The sequence below is a fragment of the Pinus tabuliformis genome, chromosome Q, assembly GCF_031772625.1.
Source record: "Pinus tabuliformis cultivar Carrire ecotype Pingquan chromosome Q, CPIR1, whole genome shotgun sequence".
NCBI lineage: Eukaryota > Viridiplantae > Streptophyta > Pinopsida > Pinales > Pinaceae > Pinus > Pinus tabuliformis.
Window position 1 is genome coordinate 1,272,344,987 of NC_142296.1, and position 23,282 is coordinate 1,272,368,268.

Consider the following 23,282-nt stretch of genomic DNA (forward strand, 5'->3'; position numbering starts at 1 on the left):
AAATTGAAACAAATTGGAACCGCAAAATTCTGGCCTCCTGGGTGCAGAATTCCGAGACCTATTAAGTGTTTCTTCCCTCTATTTATAAGGAGAGGGGAAGATTTGACAACAATCACAAAATATCTTAGCCAAGCTCCAGCTGTCTGATCGACTAGCTGTATCAACGTGTGAAGGTGTGCTGCCCAAATCATGACAATCAGATTTGATTTCGTTCTTGAAAATGTAAAAATTACATAATAATAGACAAAAAGGAAAATTAAATGATGGTCAAGGAAAATATCTCCCTGCCATTCCTGTGATGGCCTTTGATCAGGCCATGTCTCTGCCCCAATGATTCGGCCAGTTCGTCTGTTGCTTTCTGCCTTAACTGCTTGAACTTCCCACTTTCTAGAGCCGAGAGCGATCGATTGTGGTGGCCTCAGTGCTGTCGCAGAATCACAGATGTTGACTCATCCATCTCATAATTTCTCTGTATTACACTATCAGAGCCCAATATGTCCTGTATTATTTCAATAGTGTTATATCAGAGCTATGCCTTATCTGTAGTATACTTAGGGGGATATTATGGGGTACAAAGGGAGGTACCCAAGGGAATAATGTAATAATGTAAGGATAATAAGTAAATGGGTCATAGTTAATAAATAAAGTGGTTAACCCACATAATGTAAGGGACCAAAAGTAGTTAGGAATAATGTGATAAGCCCATTGTATTAGATATATGGTATTGAGAGACCCATGGTATTGTATGTATGAAGCTTATATAGAGGCTAGAGACATACAATACCATGGGTCTCTGAATACCATATATCTAATACAATGAGCTTATTACATTATTCCTAACTACTTGTGGTCCCTTACATGATGCACGTTAACCACTTTATTTATTAACTATGGCCCATCACATTATTACATAATTCCCTTGGGTAGCTCCCTCTGTACCCCATAATATCACCCCCTAGGTATACTACATTATTGGAACTTTATTCTTAACATACATTACGAAAACAAGAAGTTATGATGTCCCTCGCCCCTTTTGTTTAGACCCTTTTAATTTTCCTCCATAGGACAAAGGGTTGTGATCGCAGGCTTAGCCTTAAGGCTAGGGCATTTTGTTCCTACACGGGGGCCATTCTCCCTTTGTTAACTACATAGCGCCCTAGGTTCTTTAACTTCCTCCTGGCCATGTGCTAGCCAAATATCAGAGCCCCTCCTCATCATAAGTTTCCAATCAGAGAAATAACATGGGAGTTATGATATTTCACACTTCTGATATGTGTCCTCCGATATGACGTCTCCTTATTCCCTTTCTTGGTAATGTCTCCTTATTCCCTTTCTTGATAATGTCTCCTTATTCCCTTTCTTGATTGTTGGGTAGTGCTTCTTGATTCAAGTATATGTTTTCTTGGAGTTGAGCCCCACAAACATCTTCAGTAGGATCATTAACCTCAGAAATATTTTCAACATTAAAATGTGCACAACAATCTTCAAACAAAGCACCTGGTGGATATAATTTTTTACAAAAATGATTGAATGCTATGTGAAATCTCTTTAAGGAAGATATTCTGCCACGAGGTATTTTTCTATACCAAACTCTAACCTCTTCATCTAAATAATACATGAACAATTTCATTTTCACATCTTTAAAAACAATGCCTTATTATTCCACACATTCATGAAAATCCTTGAGGTGTGGGCCCGACCTTCTATTTGTGTTTCCACTGAATCTAGGAAAATAGGTATACCATTCATGAACTGAAGTGACATGATGGGGATAACCAGTAATAGAAGAAAAATCTAGTGGGGCAAATTTGTTGGCCAAGAATGCAGGAATGGCCATTTTGAAAACCCCTCTAGGTGACTGATCTCAAGTTCAAATGTAGGGGAAGTTCTCTGTTGTTTAGCATCAGAGCGAGTATGAGGCCTCTTGAAAGCTAGGATGACCAAATAAGGATATAAACAGTGGAGTCTCCAGGGTGTTTACAATTAGATTCAAATAATAGAGTCTCCAAGGTGAGAGATATTCAACCCAAACTTCCCTTGCTCACCTACAGAGGGAATGTAAAAATTGTTGTACCCAGGGAAAAATATTCTGATTCATTCCCGACAATGACACTAGAAAGATGTTGTATCTTTTTCTATCTCCTATCATACAAGTGCTTCAGAAGATATAAAAGCCTCCTAGAGACAACCTCTGGGTTGAAAGGAGATCAATGCCTAGGGCATCTGAGAGGAGTGCTTCTGAAGATTATCAGTAGGGCTTTCTTTTGCACTCCATATGTCACATAGTTTAAAAAGGAAATAATTTAGGGGCTTGGTTCAATAGTCCTTCATCAAGGTAAACTCAAGTAAACACATAAATCTAAATACTTAGGGGGTAAATATGGCTAATCTCAAAGAGAAATGTCTGTAGGTTTTAACCCCGTATAGAAATTACCTGCATACGAATTCTAAAACACAGAAAAATAAACAATGCGAGAGCATAACACATAAAACACATATACACAAAGATTTTCCCACTGGATCCCAAAACCGGGACTACCAGCTTGATTTTTCATTATGTTCCTTTCAATGTTATAATACATATTTATACATGCCGAAGCATCCAATACCATGGACCGAAAACCATCGCGTCCAATACCATGGACCGAAAAACCATCACGTCCAAAAAACATGTGCAAAAATCATGCACAAAACCATAGGTGGGTCCACCCAACCTAACATAGGGTCCAAAATCAAAATTTTCCGGGGCGCTGCCCCAGACCCCATAAAGTGGGGTTACGGGTACCCCTCAAACCCCCTATTATCTACATGGAAATAATATAACACAACCCAACATTCTCCCACTTGTTGTTTTCTTTCCACAGGGGGCCACAGGAGAGCTTAGTCATTTTTCCAGCCCTGAAACACCCATTGTTTCTCTACACCAGTAGAACTTCTCAGAGCTCACAAATTTTGTTAATGCATCTGTAGTATTCTTCAAAGTGTCCACCTTTACCAGCAACACCTTTTTGTCTTCTATCATATCCCTCACAAAGTGATACTGAACATCAATGTGCTTTGTCTTTGAATGATATGCAGGGTTCTTTGCCAAGAAAATTGCACTTTGGTTGTCACAGTCTATCCTTATAGCTTCATGTACTAACCCTATACTTGAACACAATCTCTACAACCAAACTGCTTCCTTACTTGCATGAGTGGCTGCCATGTATTCTACCTCTGTAGTTGATAGTGCCACTACAAATTGTTTCTTACTCATCCAACTGACTACACCTCCAAATAGGTTAAACACATACCCACTTGTAGATCTTCTCTGATCCAGATCTCCAGCCCGGTCTACATCAATAAAGCCAAGAATATCCAACACTCTGTCCAATCCTGGTCTTCCTTGGTAGCACAAACCATAATCACTAGTGCCACGCAAATACCTGAAAACCCGCTTCATTGTTGTCCAATGCTCCTTTCCTGGTTTTGACATAAACCTGCTCAATACTCCCACTGCATGTGCAATGTCTGGTCTAGTACAAACATTTGCATACATTAGGCTACCGACTGCACTTGCATATGGAATACAGGACATATCCTCTTCCTCTTCTTGTGTCTTGGGACACTATTCAGCAGATAACTTTACACCTACAGGAATAGGAACCTTCACCGGTTTACTATCCTGCATATTAAACCTCTGCAATATTGTCTCGAAATACTTCCTCTGGTTTAACCAGAGCTTCCTCTTTTCCCGATCTCTTTTAATTTCCATCCCCAAAATATAGTTTGCAACACCAAGATCTTTCATGTCGAATTTGGAGGACAATTGGGTCTTCAAATCCTGGATAATTTCTTTATCATTTCCAACCAGCAACATATCATCCACATACAAGACCAGATAAATAACACAGTCACCAATTAATTTAAAATACACACAATGATCTGCTTTGCTTCTGGTGAAGCCAAGTCCCCGTATAAATGTATCAAATTTCTGATACCACATCCTTGGTGACTGTTTTAACCCATACAGAGACTTCTTTAACTTGCATACTAATTCTTTCTTACCCTTCACCGCAAAGCCTTCAGGTTGTTTCATGTAGATCTCCTCTTCCAAATCCCTGTGAAGAAATGTTGTCTTCACATCCATCTGTTCTACCTCAAAATCAAAAGCAACAACAACAGATAAAAGTAATCTAATAGAAGTTACCTTGGCAACAGGAGAAAAAATATCACCAAAATCAATTCCCAACACCTGGGAATAACCTTTTGCTACCAACCGAGCTTTGTATTTCTCCACTTTTCCTTCTGCATTTGTCTTCTTTTTGAACACCCATTTGCTGCCAATGGGTTTCCTTCTAGCCGGCAACTCCACCAGATCCCAAGCCTTATTTTTATGCAAAGATGCCATTTCATCAACCATGGCCTCTTTCCAGAGTTTTCCATCCTCTGAATCCACTGCTTCCTTCACAGTTCTGAGATCATCATCAGTAATAGACAAAGCAAAATTTGAACAGAAAGCAGATGGATTATACCTTTCTAGTTTCCTTCTTTCTCGAACTGATCTTCTCACAACCGGAGTTTGTGGCTCTTCATCTTCTAATTCCTCCTCTGCTGTAGAGTTTTATTCTTTCTCCTTTAGCTCAAACTCTATCTTCTCAAGTTCCTTTCGTTGGACTTCATGTTTAATAACATCTTTCACCTCTCTGAACACCACATCTCAGCTGTACACAACCTTCCTTGTTACTGGGTTCCAAAGCTTATAACCCTTTAAACCATCCTTATACCCAATAAAGATGCACTTTTCAGATTTACTATCCAACTTGGTTCGTTTCTCCTTTGGAACATGTACATATGCATCACATCCAAATACCTCAGATGTGAAAGAGAGGGTTTCTTACTAGTCCATACCTCTTGTGGAGTCCTATCCTCCAACGCTGATGAAGGTGACTTGTTGACAAGGTAACATGCAGTATCCACCGCCTCTGCCAAAAATTCTTGTCCTAACCCGCCACCACTGAGCATGCTTCTTGCCCTTTCCATCAACGTCTTATTCATTCTTTTTGCAACTCCATTTTGTTGAGGTGTATATGGAGTATTCTTCTGTCGTGCTATACCACACTTCTTACAAAATTCTTCAAATTTCTTATTGCAAAACTCTCCACCATTATCTGTCCTCAACACCTTTATCTTCTTCTCTGTCTGGTTTTCCACCAGAGCCTTGAATTCTTTAAACCTGTCAAAGACTTTAGATTTCTTCTTAAGGAAATATATCCATGTATTCCTTCAGAAGTCATCTATAAATGATACATAGTACACAAACTTACCCAGTGATGGAACCTTCACAGGTCCAAACACATCACTGTGCACAAGCTCTAATATTTGTTTCGCCCTCTTACTTCTAGAGAGGAAACTCACCCACTTCTACTTCCCATATACACAATTTTCACAGAAATCAAAATCCAGAGAGCTATTACTCATACCTTCTACCATACCTTTACCATGAAGTATTCAAAGGCCCTTCTCTCCAATATGTCCAAGCCTTTGATGCCACAACATGGTCCTCTCTCCAAAGACGACTAGATTTTCTACTCCACTTTCAGGAACCACAGAACAGTTGCACCCATCAATAATAGTGCTACCTTGCAGCTTGTACAGAGTTCCAGTCTGAACTCCCCGCATCAATACTAGTGCTCCCCAAACCATCTTTTAGGTATCCTTCTCCAACATTGTTTTTACACCTGCATCATCCAGCTTGCTTACAAAAGTCAGATTTTTGGCCAATGCAGGAATATGTAGAACACCTGGAAGTGTTCTAACCCTTCCACCTTGCAACTTCAATTTTACTTTTCCGCGACCAATGATTCTAGCCTTCCTGTCATCCCCCAAGAAGACATCACCACCATCATATTTCTCATACTTGTAGAACCACTCTCTATGGGGAGTGAAGTGAAAGGATGCACCTGAGTCAATCAACCATGCCTCATGATCTACATGTGTGCTTGAAGAAGCCAAGTACACATCCCCACCTTCATCTGAGGTGGTTTTCGCCTCTGTAGAAGGAGCATCATCAGATCCCTTTCCTTTATCAGGAGCTTTAAATTTACAGTCCCTTTTGAAGTGCCCTTCCTTTCCACATTTCCAGCACACCACCTTTATAGGTTTTCCTGGAGATTTAGATCTCCCACTCAATGACTTATTTTTGTTTCTGTTTTGGGACTGTCCTCGTACAGACAAGACATCACCATTCTGGCTCTCTATATTTTTCCATCTCATCTCCTCCATCAACAAGGATGAGACTATTTCATCAAAATGCAAGGTAGTTGCATTGCTACCTATTGCAATAACCAGACTATCCCATGAATCTGGTAGAGAACACAACAAACTAATGCACTTATCTTCAACTGAAATTTTAATATCAACAGATGCTAACTGACTTACCACAGTATTAAGTGCATTCATATGCTCTGTCACCGAGTCTCCATCTTTCATCCTTTGGTTATACAGCTTTTTCCGCAGGAACAGTTTATTCACCAGAGACTTAGATTGGTACAAAGTCCCTAACTTGTCCCACAAAGCTTTTGCCATAGCTTCCCCTGATACATTCAGCAATACTGAATCTGAGACACACAATCGTATTGTGCTCTTTGCCTTCTGATCCAACTTCTTCCATTATTCATCGGTCACTCCTGTTGGTTTAGTACCTGGATCCACCGTGATCCACTGATCTTTATCCACCAACAGATCCTCCATATTGAGTTTCCACAACTCAAAACTCTGACCATTAAATTTCTCGATCTCTATCTTTCGACCACTCGCCATCTTCTTTCACCACCAGAATCGATCTCACAAACCTCCCACTGAACAGGGTCTACCATAGGCCCCAACGAAACCCCTCAGCAACAAAGGCGTCCCCTTGAAGCCAAAAACAACTTCGATACCAAATGTAGGTTTTAACCCTGTACAGAAATTACTTGCATACAAATTCTAAAACACAAAAAAATAAACAATGCGAGAGCATAACACATAAAACACATATACACAAAGATTTTCCCACTGGATCCCAAAATCGGGACTACCAGCTTGATTTTTCATTATGTTCCTTTCAATGTTATAATACATATTTATACATGCCGAAGCATCCAATACCATGGACTGAAAACCATCGCATCCAATACCATGGACCGAAAACCATCGCGTCCAATACCATGGACCGAAAAACCATCGCGTCCAAAAAACATGTGCAAAAATCATGCACAAAACCATAGGTGGGTCCGCCCAACCTAACATAGTGTCCAAAATTAAAATTTTCAGGGGCGCTGCCCGGGACCCCATAAAGTGGGGTTACGGGTACCCCTCAAACCCCCTGTTACCTACGTGGAAAGAATATAACACAACCCAACAATGTCTTGGTTCCGATGGCTAACACACAACAATAAGCAACTTAACACTGTTGTTGTAGTATAGACAAACGAGAGGAAGGAAAGGAGAGAAATCGATGGAGAGGGTTGGACATAACACATAATCCTAAGCAACAATATCCAACAGAAATGTGGAAGAGTGAGGAGGTGAAAATGCATAAAAGGTGGAGCGTGAATTAAGGTCTCAAGCTCTATGACTCATGAATACATTTGTCACCAATTAGCATAGGTAAATCCATGTTTACATACATGTACATTATGCTATCAAATAACACAAGTAAATATGTAATTAACACAGGTACTGTTACTACTTAGCAGCAAACATACAACCATAAATGAGAGTGAAACCAACAACTTCATTACACAATTTCAGAAGAGGAAATACATACATGAAGTGATATACAGAGGGGAAAACATACTGCACATTGCTCTGATTGGAATCAACAAAACAATTTCATTAATCCTTCAAGATGGAGTCCAAATCACTAGTCCATTACATTTAGCAATTGTATCACTCAAGTCCCTCATGAACAAGAAAATTGAACCAAATTGGAACCACAAAATTATGGCCTCATGGGTGCAGAATTATAGGACCTTTTAAGTGTTTCTTCCCTCTATTTATAAGGAGAGGGGAAGCTTTGAACAGTAGTCACAAAATATCTCAGCTAAGCTCTAACTATCTGATTGACTAGCTATCTCGGTGTGTGAAGGTCTATTGCGCAAATCATTACAATAAAATTTGATTCTGTTCTTGAAAATGTAAAAAATACAGAATAATAAACAAAAAAGAAAACTAAATGATACATGAGGAAAATATCTCCCTTTCATTCTTGTGATGACCTCTGTTCAAGTTGAACCACAAAATTCTAGCCTCCTAGGTGCAGAATTTGTGGACCTGTTAAGTGTTTCTTCCCTCTATTTATAAGGAGAGGGGAAGATTTGAACAACAGTCACAAAATATCTCAGTCGAGCTCCAATTGTCGGATCGACTAGCTATCTCAGCGTGCGAAGGTCTGTTGCCCAAATCATTACAATCGGATTTGATTTCGTTCTTGAAAATGTAAAAATTACAGAATAATAGACAAAAAGGAAAACTAAATGATGGTCAAGGAAAATATCTCCCTACCATTCCTATGATGGCCTCTGATCAGGCCACGTCTCTGCCCCAATGATTCGACCGGTTCGCTTGTCCCTTTCCGCCTTAACCGCTTGAACTTCCCACTTTCTAGAGTCGGGAGCGATCACTTGTGGTGGCCTTAGTGGTGTCGCGGAATCACAGTTGCTGACTCAGCGATCTCATAATTTCTCTGTATTACACTATTAGAGCCCAATATGTCCTGTATTATTTCAATAGTGTTATATCAGAGCTATGCCTTATCAGAACTTCATTCTTAACCAACATTAAGAAAACAATGAGTTCTGATGTCCCTGACCCCTTTTATTTAGCCCCTTTTAGTTTCCTCCATAGGACGTAGGGTTGTGATCGGAGGCTTAGCCTTAAGGCACTAGGGCATTTTGTTCCTACCCTAGGGCCATTCTCCCTTTACTAACTGCTTAGTTCCCGAGGTTCTTTAACTTCCTCTTAACCAGGCACTAGCCAAATATCTAAGCCCCTCTTCATCAAAAGTTTCCACTCGGGGAAATAACATGGGATTTGCGATATTTCACAATTTCAATATGCGTCGTTCGATATGACGTCATCACTTCCACGTGGCACTTCCTGAGTGGTGACACATGTCACCCTGATTTGTCCCCATAGGCCCTCAAAATGCCAAAACTGTCTGCCATGTGTCCTTATTGGAACTAGTCATATGTTGCCACGTGTCCCACTAGAGGAGAGAGAAAAGGGCCCGCCCACCTCTGGTTTTGTGATGAAATCCCTTGTTAATCCTTATCGGCGCTCTCCAATGGTTTTTAATGCTATTAGATTTTTTTCCATATCGCAACTTTTTAAAGGTTCACACGTTTAGAAGTTCTGATCCTCTGATTGTCAATGTTCTGATCTGCTTGATGCTTCGATCTCCTCCAAGCTCCGATGTTGCAACCGTCAATACGTGGTCATCGATATGTTGGATGCTCTAATGTTGTGATGCGTTGGGATGCCTGACCTTCGATATGCGATCGCCGATATCTTTGACCTCCAATATGCAATTGTTGATATCTTTGGACCTCCGATATTGCAATCTCCTATATTCTGATATGCCTTCATAAGGCTTCAATCCTTGAAACTTCAGAAGACCATAACTTTTGATCCAAGAGTCCATTTTTGGACTTCCACATATTGTTGGAAAGCTTGTTCAAAGCACTTTCCAATGGAGAGGAACTGATTTGGGCTCTGAGTCCTTTTAAGGCTTAGAAAATGACTGCAAACTTCTCTGCTCATTTACTCTTTGGACAATTGAAAACACATTTTGCAATAAGTGACAAAATGGTACTATAGACAAAAATAAAGGTAGATTGGTGGAACAAGGGTACTCACAAAAGGAGGGTATTGATTATGTAGAAACATTTGCACCTGTAGCTAAATTGAATACTATATGATTGTTAATTGCATAAGCTACAAAGTATTAATATAATTTGCACCAGTTAGATGTAAAATCTGATTTTTTGAATGGTGATTTAAAAGAGGAGGTGTATTTGACACAACTTGAAGGGTTTCTAAAAAAGGGGCAGACACATTTAGTTTGCAGATTAAAGAAAGCTTTGTATGAGCTAAAACAAGCACCTAGGTCATGGTATGAGAAGATAGATTCTTTCTTTCTTCAGTAGGGTTTTATGAGAAATCATAGTGATCCAAATCTGTATATAAAAAATTTGATGTAAAGGGGCATGTAGTACCGATTTCTTTGTATGTTGATGACTTAATTATTACAGGAAATTCAGTCAAACTAATTGATGGAATTAAGGAGCAGATGTCACAAGTATTTGAGATGAAATATCTTGGTGAGTTACATTACTGTCTAGGTCTTGAAGTTTGGAGAGATGTTGGTCATACTTTTGTTACTCAGGGTAAGTATGTCAAAGAAGTGCTTAAAAGGTTTAAAATGGATTAGTGCAAAGTTGCTTTTACTCCAATGCAACAGAATGTGAAACTTTATTTTGATGATGGCTCAAAGGAGGTAGGTGGTACATTGTATAGACAACTGGTGAGAATTTTGAATTATATCACTACAACCAAACCTGATTTAGCATACTTTGTTAGTGTGTTAAGTCAATTTACGACGAGACCTCTAGAAAGCTATTGGAAAACAACAAAAGGATTACTAAGGTATCTTAAAGGGACAACTGATTTTGGTCTTAAGTATACTGATTCATTTGATGTTGAGCTGACAGGTTATTAAAATTCAGATTGGGCTGGTAATCTGGATGATAGGAGATCTACTATAGGTTATGCATTCAATATTGGCTCTGGGATTGTTCATGGAGCAACAAGAAGCAACTAACTTTATCATTGTCATCAACCGAGGCAGAATATAAAGCTTTGTGTGCAACAACTTATGAAACGATTTGTTTGAGGAGAGTTCTTCAAGATGTTGGAGAAGAATAAAAGAAGGCCACAATGATCAAATGTGACAACCAGAGCTCAATCAAGTTGGCGAATAATCCTATGTATCATGCAAGAACAAAGCATGTTGATACTTAGTTTCATTTTATTAGAGAGAAGATACAGTCTAAGGATTTTTTTCTTGAATATTGTAATACTTGTGAAAATGTTGTTGATATTTTCACAAAGCCCCTTGGGAAGATGAAATTTGAATTGTTTAGGGAGATTAGGTATAGATATTAATCCTTTCTCCATGAAGGGGGAAACTTATAAATAATGGAGAAAGGTTGTTTTGTTGTTTCAATTATGTTCTAAGATTAGATTTAGATCCTATTTTCTAGGGGATTGTTGTGATCTCCTGAACATAATGTTACTATTTATATTTGTGTATGTGTGATTTTTTAATCAATGGAAGAAATGCCGAGGCAACCTCTGGTTCTCCCCACCTAAGTGATGTGGGTTCATTCACCTGTTTTGTCTTCCTATTTTTAATTTTCAAGGAACTACAAATCACACAATATATACAAGGAACTAAACATCATAGGGCCACCATAGAGTAAAGCAAATAATAAGGGTTTCACATAAGCCTTTGGAGGAAAATGGTTATTGATAGAAACAAGGCAATGATTATAGATAAGGATAATCACACACTAATACATCAACTGCTCCACCCCCTTGTCATGATGCTTACATTGGAAAGACCAAACCTAATAAGATCATAGAAAACTCTCCAATTAAAATAAATTTCATAAATAAAATATTATAAACTTTAACTTGTTTCTATTTTTTAGATCTAGGGAACCCAACAACTAGTCAAGATTAATTTAGTGAGGGGTAGGTTCAAATTTCACTGGTTACCATTATAAACCTTATGGTAGTGCCGAGAATCTACAAGTCAATGCCTAGTAAGAACCCACTGAGTAAGGGTTGAGACATCTGAAAACACATCAACCGAACTAGATTGACAGGAGAGAGAGTCCACTGTTGAAGGGTATCTACTCTTCTAATCTTATCATAATGAGCCAAATGTCTCATTGAAAATTTTAACTCGAGAATAAGAATGGAAAGCGTGAAACCAAACTCTCAACCATTCACACTAATACCCCTCCAATCTTAATTCAATTTAAAAAACAATTTTTTTTAAGAAAACACAAATAACATAATAATCCAAATAATTGTCATAGGCTTAGTCTAAACAAGCCACAATTTTGCTCGGAAAACAATAGAAATTCGGACATGATTTTGAGAAAATACAACAAGAATTTTTGAAAATCTAGATGACAATTGTGTAGCTTTAGGATTTTGAGTGAATGGGATTCTTGATGGTGTTGAAACCATTTCAACCATAAAAAATAATTTAAACACTCCCACAATGGTTTCTTAAATAATATTTTTTTCCAAAAATAATTTACCATCCAAACTCAATTATAATTATAAACTCATTAAACAACACCATTATCATATTCCCATACAAATATAATTAAAAATATATGCATAATTAACCTCTTAAATTACCTCGTAAATTGAGTAGAAAATTAACAACTATCTCACCTAATATGAATTTACTCACCTAAAGATTAAAAAACATAATTAACCTCGTAAATTGAGTAGAAAATTAACACATATCTCACCTAGTATGAATTTACTCACCTAAAGTTTTTACTCTTGACAATGAATTCTTAATAAGATCCTTCATCGGTTCTACCCTTAACATTGAATCTCCCCTCAAAACAAAAATCACACGCTATCTTTGGTGGGCCCTGACTGGGAGTATCTTTTTAATAATTCAGGACCGGAAAATCACATGTCCTGATCAGGCGTGAGTCGTGACGTATGAGCTTAAACGCTTATCCGAAATGCCGTTGGTACCACGAATAGAAAGTGGGCAAGTCTATAAATTGGAGGGGATTCCAGAGCTTCAACAGAGCTATTTATTCTGGAGAACTCCAGAGAAAAACAGAGTGGTCTAACCATACCTTCACACTTTCGTCTGCGGAGTTTCATTTTGGAGGATATCCGTCTATCAGCTGCGATGGAGATGGATATGGAGAAGTTACGCATCAGACAGCAAGTGTTGTTGGACCATCTGAGGCCTTCTCGTTTTCCCAAGGTTTCCACAGATCTGGTGGTAAGTTTCTCTTGCTCTCTTTCAACTTGATAGTTTCAAGAAGGAATTCTTTGAGGGCCAAGGTTGCAGGCCTTTAAATTCCGATCAAATTTTAAATTTGAATTATGGGATTATTGTTTTTCTCAACTTTATTGGGTTTTACCAAATAGGTCAGTCGGTGTTGCAATTTCTATTAATCTCCAATTGAACTGGATCAGAGGGACTAGAGATTACATTCTTCAGAATTATAATATTAAGTTATAAGTTAGAGATCCCCATATTTTGTAGGGATAAGTTACGTTCTCAACCCTTGGCAATATATTTGACAGCATATATGTGCGTGTCGGGGGTGTTTGGTTTGTTCTACGGGGTGTTGTGGGTTGGGACAGGGCCTGCGATTATTGATGTTTTGTGGAGTTTGTAGGTGAAGAACAATTGGTCGTAACATTTTGTGCTGTCTTGTGCTGGATGCTGTTTTGAACTGAGAAATTTGATGTTCTGTGTTTGAATTTGTTGATGGATTATGAATGCTTGAGGTTCGGTCTGTGGATGCTAGTGTTAGTTCTCCTTTAATCAACCTTTTAACTGGGTTCATCGTGTCATTGTTAGGGCAGTTGTTCTTTTGATATTGTCAAAATTTCTGTGTGGTAAATATTGATGTTTTCTGGGCAGTGATTATTATTTCAGGTTGTGGTCTTGCAGGGCTTATATTTTGTTTTAGTTTATTCTAATACTTTATGAGCCTGGTTCAATGGATCTTGTGAGTTTGGTTCAATGAACGGTTGTGGGCACTGCCAAATCGCCTCTCCAAAAGAATCCCACAAAGTTGCTGGAAAGGAAGAGAGTGAATGGTAAAAAGCCATAGGCTACTTTTGTGTTACCTGAAGGCAGGGAAGCTCTAACCGATATGGCTATCTGTTGAATCAAGGGGATTTGTAACACTAAAAAGAAAGTTAACATAATGGATGCAAAGGGGCACTTACTGAGAATTGTTTTGACATAACAATATGGTGGATTCTACTGTTTTCACTCTCTCTCACACACATATATATTAAGGTATTGCCAAATCTATTATTTGTGGGGTTGGGTACAGGAGCTGCGAATATTGATGTTCTCTGGGCATTGGTTATTATTTCAAGTTGTGGTCTTGTAGTTTTATTGTTGCGATTATTTATGAGTCTGGTTCAATTCCCAAGTTGACCTTGGCAAAATCTTGCCAAGCGACTTTACACAGTGGAGCACGACGGAGTAACAGCAGGCAGGCCAGTGAAAGGAAGGCAAGGACAAGATCGAGCAGGCCAAGTCCGGACCAGTTTCCAAATCCAAACCATGGGCAGATCAGAAAAGATTCTCTACACACCGTCCCTTGACCCTGTGAGTCTGTTTCAATGAACCATTGTGGGCACTTCCAAATCACCCCCTCAACAGAATCCCACAAAGTTAATGGAAAGGAGGGAAGTGAATGGTAAAAACCCATATTCTATTTTTGTGTGCCCTGAACGCAGGGTAGCCGTAACCCTTCTGAAATCTCTCTCTCGCTATATATATATTTTGAGTTTAGTTTAATTTGTTTTGTGGGCTGAGGGTAAGACTTACGAATATCGATGTTTTGTCGAGTCTGGAGGTCAAGAACAATTCGTCATAAATTTTTTGTGTGATGTGGCTGCGCTTGATTTGTTTTCAACTGAGAAATTCAATGCTCAGTGTTTGAATGCGTTGATGGGTTACGAATGCATGAGGTTCTTTTGCAGGAGTTAGTTGATTTTCATGTCAGATAGTCCCTAATTGATCACTCAATTGGATACATTGTGCGATTGCTTTGGAGAGTTATTTTAGTATGGCCATAAATTTCTGTTAAAAATGCGTTTTAACTAATTTACTTTACATTAGTAGAGTTTCCTTTGTTTTAGAAGAGACTTGAGACTACTTTGAGTGGATGTTACATTTAGGCTGAATATCCTTATACAAGGACCTTTAGTGAGAGTTTATTTTATTTTGACCAGGCTTCAGTATGTGCTGCTGGAGACAGTGCAGCTTATGAAAGATCTGCTGAGTTCGGTGATGATGTTGTCATTGTTGCGTAAGTTTCAATTTGTTTTTTTGGCTTAATTGATAATTTTTCTGGAAATACCTTGAACGCTTTGCATAGTGCTGCTCTATGTGGCTGTCCTAGTTCACCTTTCTACAGGCTTTATTTATCTAATCTGTTTAAATTCTGGTTGATTAGCTGATTATCGCCTGGATTTTCTCTGGCTGATCTTTATTTTTGCAGAGCTTATCGTACCCCTATATGCAAGGCTAAGCGGGGGGGATTTAAGGACACTCTTCCTGATGACTTGCTTGCTCCCGTTTTGAAGGTTTGGATTAGTAATTATGCCACATTGCCAATATAATGATTGTTGTTGGTTTTACTTATTTTGAATTTTTTTTCTTATGCCTATTATGTGTTATAAAAGTAGAAATAAATATAAACAAAAAATCAACAATTCATGGACAACACAAATTATCCTAGGAACCTTTGCTGGAAAACCAACTCCTAATAATAGATCTATTATTATTTGGTCCAAAGGCTTCTTACAATGGAGCCATCATGCCCTTAAATAAGTTATATTACATGGAAATGCCATGGGGCAAAACCATGGGTTATTACAATGGAGCCATCATGCCCTTAAATAAGTTATATTACATGGAAATGCCATGGGGCAAAACCATGGGTTATTGAAACCCTGAGCCCGTAAATGGCTAATGGTAACCCCATTAATGACCATATCAAATTGACTTTATGATTTAGTCAAGTTTACCTTAACTACCCTAACTATTCCCCCCTAAAACTTGACTTGGGAGATTAGTTTGGTCCCAATATCTTTGTTGAAGTCCTTGGAAAAAGTTACTATCCACTGGATTATATGGAAAGCCAACCGCTATATCCATCAACTTTCTAGGGCATTTTTTCTCGTACAAGGTTCATCAACCATCTCACATTCTCCCTTAAAACTAGCATATGAGTACACCACCACTCTCATACAAGTAGTCCATTCCACAACTTGATCATACATAACTTCATGCACTATCACACTACAATATGTATGTCTGAAATTTGAATAACAAGTCTTACAACAAACTAACCTCAAGCTAGCATACGAGTATGCTTACTACCCTTGTACCTATTCAAATGGTTCATTCCACAACTTGATCCTTTATTCTATCGATGCATGAGAAGGATGACATCACGTGCTACCTTGCTACAACATGTATGCTTGAATAACATGTCTTACAACAACCTTGGGGAATACAGCTAGGCTTTACAATTTGAACCAAATACTCTAGGATGTTCATGTACTATTGTAGCTCTCCATAACATGCGAGCTCCTTCAATAAACCTTGACACCATTGACTCCGTCTACATTCTCTTGTCCATGTAGGTTTGAAACCTTTCTCTAGCTATATATCTCGCTTGTGTCAATCCATAATTTGCATTTATGCTTTAAAACTCTATTGAGCAATCATTTGTTGCACCTATTTCTCTGGGTGCCCATTGGGGCTCTCACCACGTCTTGCACTCTGATGATAGATCCTCATCAACATTGGTGAGGTCTTCTATACCAAATTACCAATGGATGCGAGTTGTTGCCACATTCAAAAAAACACCTCACCACATATTCGATGGCTACCTTGGAGATATTTGTCCATGCAATTATGTGGCCTCATTATTGCAACTTGACTAAGAGTAAGAGCAGCTCAGGTCTGCGACAACCATTTCTTCTTGGCCCATGTACAACTTCAAACCCTTTGCTTCATAAAATGCCCTTTCCTCAACTTTGATACCACTGTTATAAAAGGAGAGATAAATAATACACAATCTCAAAATAAAAACATAATAGCAACACATAAAAACAACACATGGACACCAAAAATTATCATGGAAATTGTTGCAGGGAAACCAACTCTAATAATAAATCTATTATTATTTGGCCCAAAGGCTTCTTACATTGGAGTCTTCATGTCCTAAAATAGGTTACAGTACATGAAAATACCATGTGTTACTTAAACCTCAAGTCCATAAATCGCCAATGGTAAACCCGTTAATGACCATATCAAATTGACACTATGACTGAGTCAAGTTTTCTAGGGCATTTTTTCTCGTACATGGTTCATCAACCACCTCACATTCTCCCCTCAAGCTAGCATATGAGTACACCTGCCACATGATACGAGTGGTCCATTCCACAACTTGATCATGCATAACTCCATGCACCATAGCACTATAATATGTATGTCTGAATAACAGGTCTTACAACAAACTAACCTCAAGCTAGCATATGAGTACACCTATTACCGTCGTACCTATTCAAATGATTCATTTCATAACTTGATCCTCTATTCTATCTATATGCATGAGAAGGATGACATCACATGCTACCTTGCTACATGTATGCTTTACACCAATCTTGGGGAATACATCCTACCTATGGTTAGGCTTTACAATTTGGACCAAGCAGTAGGATGTTCATGTACTATTGTAGCTCTCTATAATGTATTAGCTCCTTGAATAAACCTTGACAACATCGACTCCATCTACATTCTCTTGTCCATGTATGGATGTACAATGCAACCTTTCTATGGCGATATAACCAGCCCGTGCTAATCCATAATTTGCATGTATGCCTTAACCTCTACTTAGAAATCATTTGCTGCACCCATCTCTCTTGGTGTCCACTGGGGCTCTCACCATGTCCTACATGCTAATGATAGCTCCTCATCAACCTTGGTGAGGTCTTCTATACCAATGGATGCAAGTTGCTACCACTTTCGACAAAATGCCTCACCACATATTCGATGGCTACCTTGGAGATATTTGTCCATGCAACTATGTGGCCTAGTTACTGCAACTCGACTAAGTGCAGCTCGGATCTGCTACACCCATTTCTCCTTGGCCCATGTATAACCTTACAGCCTTTGCCCATAAAGTTCTCTTTCCTCAACTTTGATACCACTGTGATAAAATGAGAGATAAATAAAAACATAATAGCAACACATAAAAACAACACATGGACGCCATAAATTATCATGGAAACCATTGCGAGGAAACCAACTCCTAATAATAGATCTATTATTGTTGGCCCAAAGGCTTCTTAAAATGGAGTCTTCATGTCCTTAAATGGGTTACAATACATGAAAAGACTTCCTACAATGGAGTTTTCATGTCCTTAAATAGGCTACATTACATGAAAATACCATGGGTTACTGAAACCTCGAGCCCATAAATCACCAATGGTAAACCCATTAATGACCATATCAAATTGACTCTATGACCGAGTCAAGTTTACCTTTACTACCCTAAAATTACAGTTCGTAACCCATGAGTGGACATATCCATCTCTGAATGTTCTTTAGCTTTCTGCAGGCATTGATTGATAAGACTGGAGTTAATCCAAATGAAGTTGCTGATATCGTTGTGGGTACTGTTCTTGCACCTGGCTCTCAACGTGCTAGTGAGTGCAGGATGGCATCTTTTTATGCTGGATTCCCAGGTGTGTATAATGCTCTCACTTTATGTGTCGAATGAGTTTCTTTCATTGAATGAATGTTCCTGTTACAACTACATTCGGCTTACCATGTCCTCTCTCCAGAGACTGTACCTGTCAGGACTGTCAATAGACAATGCTCTTCAGGTCTCCAAGCTGTTGCAGATGTTGCAGCTGCAATTAAAGCTGGTTTTTATGACATTGGTATGAAAATGTGTGATTGCTACCACTGGATTAAACATAGCAAGTTTGGATTTAGATAAGTTTTTGATTTCAATCTGTCGGCTTCAGGCATTGGTGCAGGATTGGAGTCAATGACTGTAAACCCTATGGCGTGGGAAGGCTCTGTCAATTCAAGGGTAAGCATCAGTGAAAGTTAATAATATTGTAAACAGAAGGCTTCCGACTTTCTCAATATTTTCAGTTTGACATTTCTGTCCATCTCCTATATTTGTGTTTTATATAGCTTACTATTGTCTATATAACGTACCTGCCTGAAGCATATATGTGAGTTCTTGATCTTTGTGAAGGGCACTAATGGCTCTGGTGTCTTGCCATGCGATAGGTTGAAATTTTCAAACAAGCACAAGATTGTCTTCTGCCCATGGGTATCACCTCTGAAAATGTCGCTGAGCGGTACGGAGTTTCACGTCAAGACCAGGATCAAGCAGCGGTACGTGGAAGTCCTTTAAGTTTTGATTTGAGTGAAGCTTGTGGTTGTTTAGTTAAAATGCATATGTCACGAAACGTAAGGAATAGGAGGTGAATGTTAACGGCCATAGTTGTATTTCAGGTTGAATCTCATAGGCGTGCAGCAGCAGCAACAGCTGCAGGGAAGTTCAAAGATGAGATCATCCCTGTTGAAACCAAGGTATTAAACACCCATATTTTTGTAACCAGAAAACTTTGAGTAGTTGTTGTTGTGGTGGTTAATGTGTTCCTTGATTTTGTGCTGAAGATTGTTGATCCTAAAACTGGGGATGAGAAGCCCGTCACGGTTTCTGTTGATGATGGCATTCGTCCTACTGCTTCTCTTTCTGATTTAGCGAAACTGAAACCTGCATTTAAGAAGAGTGGAAGCACTACTGCTGGTATAGATTTTCAGAGTTTCTTTTGCAAGTGCATGCTAGGCATGGTTTCTAAGTTGTTATCAAAAGTAGAAACTTCATAAAGAGTTACAGCATAATATCTTAGCCAAATATCATAGGCTTTCTGCCACCGTAAATCCAGTCTGTCGTTTTGTAGAAGTGCTGATGCAATATTACACAGGAAATTCAAGCCAAGTAAGTGATGGAGCTGGTGCTGTATTGTTGATGAAGAGGAAAGTGGCTATACAGAAGGGTTTACCTATTTTGGGTGTATTCAGGTTGGAAATTTGAATGTAATTTGAACTTTTGCTTCTCCCTCATGGAATGAAACCATTTCATTCTAATTTTCAATAAGTTGATTGCTTTGCGTTGATATTTCCATAGGAGTTTTACTGCTGTTGGGGTTGACCCAGCTGTTATGGGAGTTGGCCCGGCCGTTGCAATCCCAGCAGCGGTGAAGGCAGCTGGGCTAGAAATTGATGATATTGATCTATTTGAGATAAATGAGGTAAAATATGGGATTTATTAATGAATCGATTTTATTTGTTGAAGTATCCTTTTAGTTGACCAAAATATGCTTAATTTGTTTATAAATCTGTTTCAGGCATTTGCCTCGCAATTTACATACTGTAGACAGAAATTGGAACTAGACCCTGAAAAAGTAAATGTGAATGGAGGAGCTATTGCCCTTGGTCATCCCCTTGGAGCAACAGGTAAATATTTCCATAGGTCATAGTTTTTCAGGCATTCCTGTTGAAATTGTTGGAGATTTACTCAGTTTAGGTTATGACTTAAATTCATTACAATTTCAAATGGCACTGTTTTCTTTTCTAATTTTACGAGCGGTGTTACTTTGCACATGCCTGTTATTAATTCTGTGTCATAAGTTTTGTTTTGGATAAATCTTTTCTTGATGGTAAAATGATATGTACAGTTTATAACTGTTGTAGAAAGGTCAATGAGTAAGAAATTTGACCTTTTTGGCTAATTAAATTACTAGGCTGGGAGTGTTTGTGTGGGTTTGTGAGAGAGAACTTTTGACTTTCCAATGGTTCATGCTGTCTTACTAATCTACCGTATATGGAAATGCAACTGAAATGTGCGTATTTTGCCAGTTTGATCTGTCAATAAGGGTTCTGAAATTTTGCACTGTTAGTCCTGTTCATAACATACATGTTGTTTATGAGCAGGGACAAAATATTGGGGAAATTTTTCATTTGAGAGAATCATGCTTGATACTGAAAAATCTTACAAATTGAACGACTCTTAATTTCGTCTAATTTGCTTCTAACATAAGGTGACCTTTCCCCACGTTTATATGGAGAGGTGTGTTTGATAGACCAAGGGCATCTACTGGGGCAATTGAATTTCATCTCATGTTTGGTATCTTGGTGTCTAGGGGCTCGTTGTGTAGCAACCTTACTGCATGAAATGAAACGCCGTGGAAAAGACTGCAGGTTTGGAGTTATATCGATGTGTATAGGTAATTACATATTCTTCTCAATGCAGACGGTTTTTTGTGAAGTCACTCTTGACCTCTTTCAACTATTAATGGAGCAATTATTTTGCATTATTGTTCACTTTTTCTGTATTTCTGATGATTCCGCTAGGCACTGGGATGGGGGCAGCAGCAGTATTTGAACGTGGCAGTGCTGTAGATCAGCTGTGCAATGCTCGGCCAATCAAGGATCATACCTCGCTGTCAAGAGATGCACGATAACAAACAGTGTTTTCTTGGAGTCTTGAAGGCTTTTCAATTATCTCCTTTTTAATGGACTCACTTCATGGGTTCTGGTTAACCTTTTATTGAGACGGCCTTTCTGGCCTAAGGCCTGTATTGAGATTTTATGGCTTATGTCATTTTCCATAGCATGGTTTTGGAATGGAATATAATAATGGCCATTTTTTAAATATTTAATGTAAAATCTTGTTTGAATTATTGTGAGTGAGACAAAAATGATGCATATGATTTGAAATGCTACTTTATGGACCTTTCGTAGCCATATGAAATATAAACTGGCACATGCATCTTAAATCTAGAACTATTCAGCACTGAGGAATAAAATAAGATTGAGCTGTGAACCTCTTGGCACTTAATAGATTGGAAGTTAAGGTGAATCCATGCTAGTGTGTAATTGGCTCTCTTTCATGTGGGTAGGAGCATTGCATGAAGACACCCATGAAGTAAATTTATATCTGCTCCACCTGAACTGTAGAGCACAGGGTTTCTCTTGACTTGATCACTAGTGTAATGAGAATGGAAGGAATGAATGAGTATTTTGATGTTAGACAAGTGTGATTTGATGCTAGTTTATTCAAAAAACTGTTGCAAAACAACACTGCATCCCTGTCCTAGTGGAGTTTTGATGCAAATCTTGAGCAGACATAAAAATTGCAACTATAGATTTCCCAGTGAAGGAGGATTCCATTTAAATACTACAACATATGGATTTTCTTTGTCACGACTCATGAGCAGTGTCTGTTAAAGAAGAAACCTCAAACTTTTTGAGTCCTGTCTTCTTTTTGATTAGGCAACATTTTTGTGCAGCACTTGCTTCTTACCACAAGGTAGCTTTACATCTAGGGTTTGAGCCTCAACAGTAAATGTTTTGTCCTTTTTGAACTTCAGTAAACGCATGCATTGTTCAAAAAATACTATAACATCGGGAAATAGTCCAATATGCATTGTTCAAAAAATACTATAATATCGGCAAATAGTCCAATAGGACTTATCGTCAATATGGAGAATATGTTACTTGGAGAATCTTCAGACATTCTTCTTTCCCAGTAATCCCTTTGTTGGCTTTGGCTCTTCAATAAGTTGTTGCAGGGTTTTTTTTGCATCTTTCTTGGCCTTATTTGAAGCAGATGTGTGTGCTTCTGAAGAAGCTTATGCAAATAATTATATCCTGTAAATTTTATTGGCACGTTGAAGGAGCTTATGGAAATAATTATATCCTGTAAATTTTATTGGCACGTTGAAGGAGCTTATGGAAACAATTATATCCTGTAAATTTTATTGGCACGTTGAAGGGCAATATCAGGCGAATTTGCAGTTGGCTACCCTGTTCTAACTGCAAATCCATCCTTAAAAACTCTTTTCCAATTTTTTCTGCATAATGAGGACATATTGGAGTGATTAATCCTGTTTGGACAATCATGAATCTCTGTAGTAAGTGTCTATTCATTCCCCCTAAACCACAGGACAATCTGTGCTTATCCTGAGCCTCCTTGAAGATCATAGAAATCTGTCCCTGTAAAAAACATTGCACTGTAGTTCTGAAAAGTTGCTCGAGGAGCTTGCCTTTATGGTTATTCTCTAGCTAAAATCTCCTCCATCCATGCAATCTCTTTCATTGATCGGAGACTCACAGCATGAGCAATCTTGCATACTAAATTCGCTTCATCCATGCCATCGTCTACATTGGCTAATGAAAACCGGGTTGCATCCGAAGAGCAGTCTATTAATTCCCGATGTAAAGTTTTGAACTTTAGAGTTTGGCCATTTGTCTGAATTGAGCATAAGGTGCCCATCTCATCTAAATGAATGCTTCCATGTTTCCTTGGGGAATATAGATTCCTTATTGTAAAGGAAAAACGTGAAATCGAATCCTTTTC

The 23,282-nt window shown here is 38.5% G+C and overlaps 1 protein-coding gene across 1 annotated transcript; it reads left to right on the forward strand.

Annotated features, from left to right (window-relative positions):
- The first annotated feature begins 12,841 nt into the window (after positions 1-12,841).
- Positions 12,842-21,600, forward strand: LOC149224482 (3-ketoacyl-CoA thiolase 2, peroxisomal-like). Its single transcript, XM_089386122.1, has 14 exons — positions 12,842-13,072; positions 15,055-15,131; positions 15,324-15,408; positions 18,456-18,582; positions 18,682-18,780; positions 18,868-18,935; positions 19,142-19,249; positions 19,370-19,447; positions 19,535-19,667; positions 19,846-19,942; positions 20,049-20,172; positions 20,269-20,377; positions 21,064-21,147; positions 21,275-21,600. Exons 1-14 carry the CDS (start codon positions 12,977-12,979, stop codon positions 21,382-21,384), a joined length of 1,395 nt encoding a protein of 464 aa, XP_089242248.1. The 5' UTR covers positions 12,842-12,976; the 3' UTR covers positions 21,385-21,600.
- Positions 21,601-23,282: the final 1,682 nt, after the last annotated feature.

Bases quoted from the DNA above. Each gene is read 5' to 3' on its own strand.
- LOC149224482 (XM_089386122.1), top strand. From the start codon at position 12,977: ATGGAGATGGATATGGAGAAGTTACGCATCAGACAGCAAGTGTTGTTG. The intron at 18,936-19,141 runs GTAAGCATCAGT...GCCATGCGATAG, and splicing joins AAGGCTCTGTCAATTCAAGG to GTTGAAATTTTCAAACAAGC. The intron at 19,448-19,534 runs GTATTAAACACC...TTTGTGCTGAAG, and splicing joins TCATCCCTGTTGAAACCAAG to ATTGTTGATCCTAAAACTGG.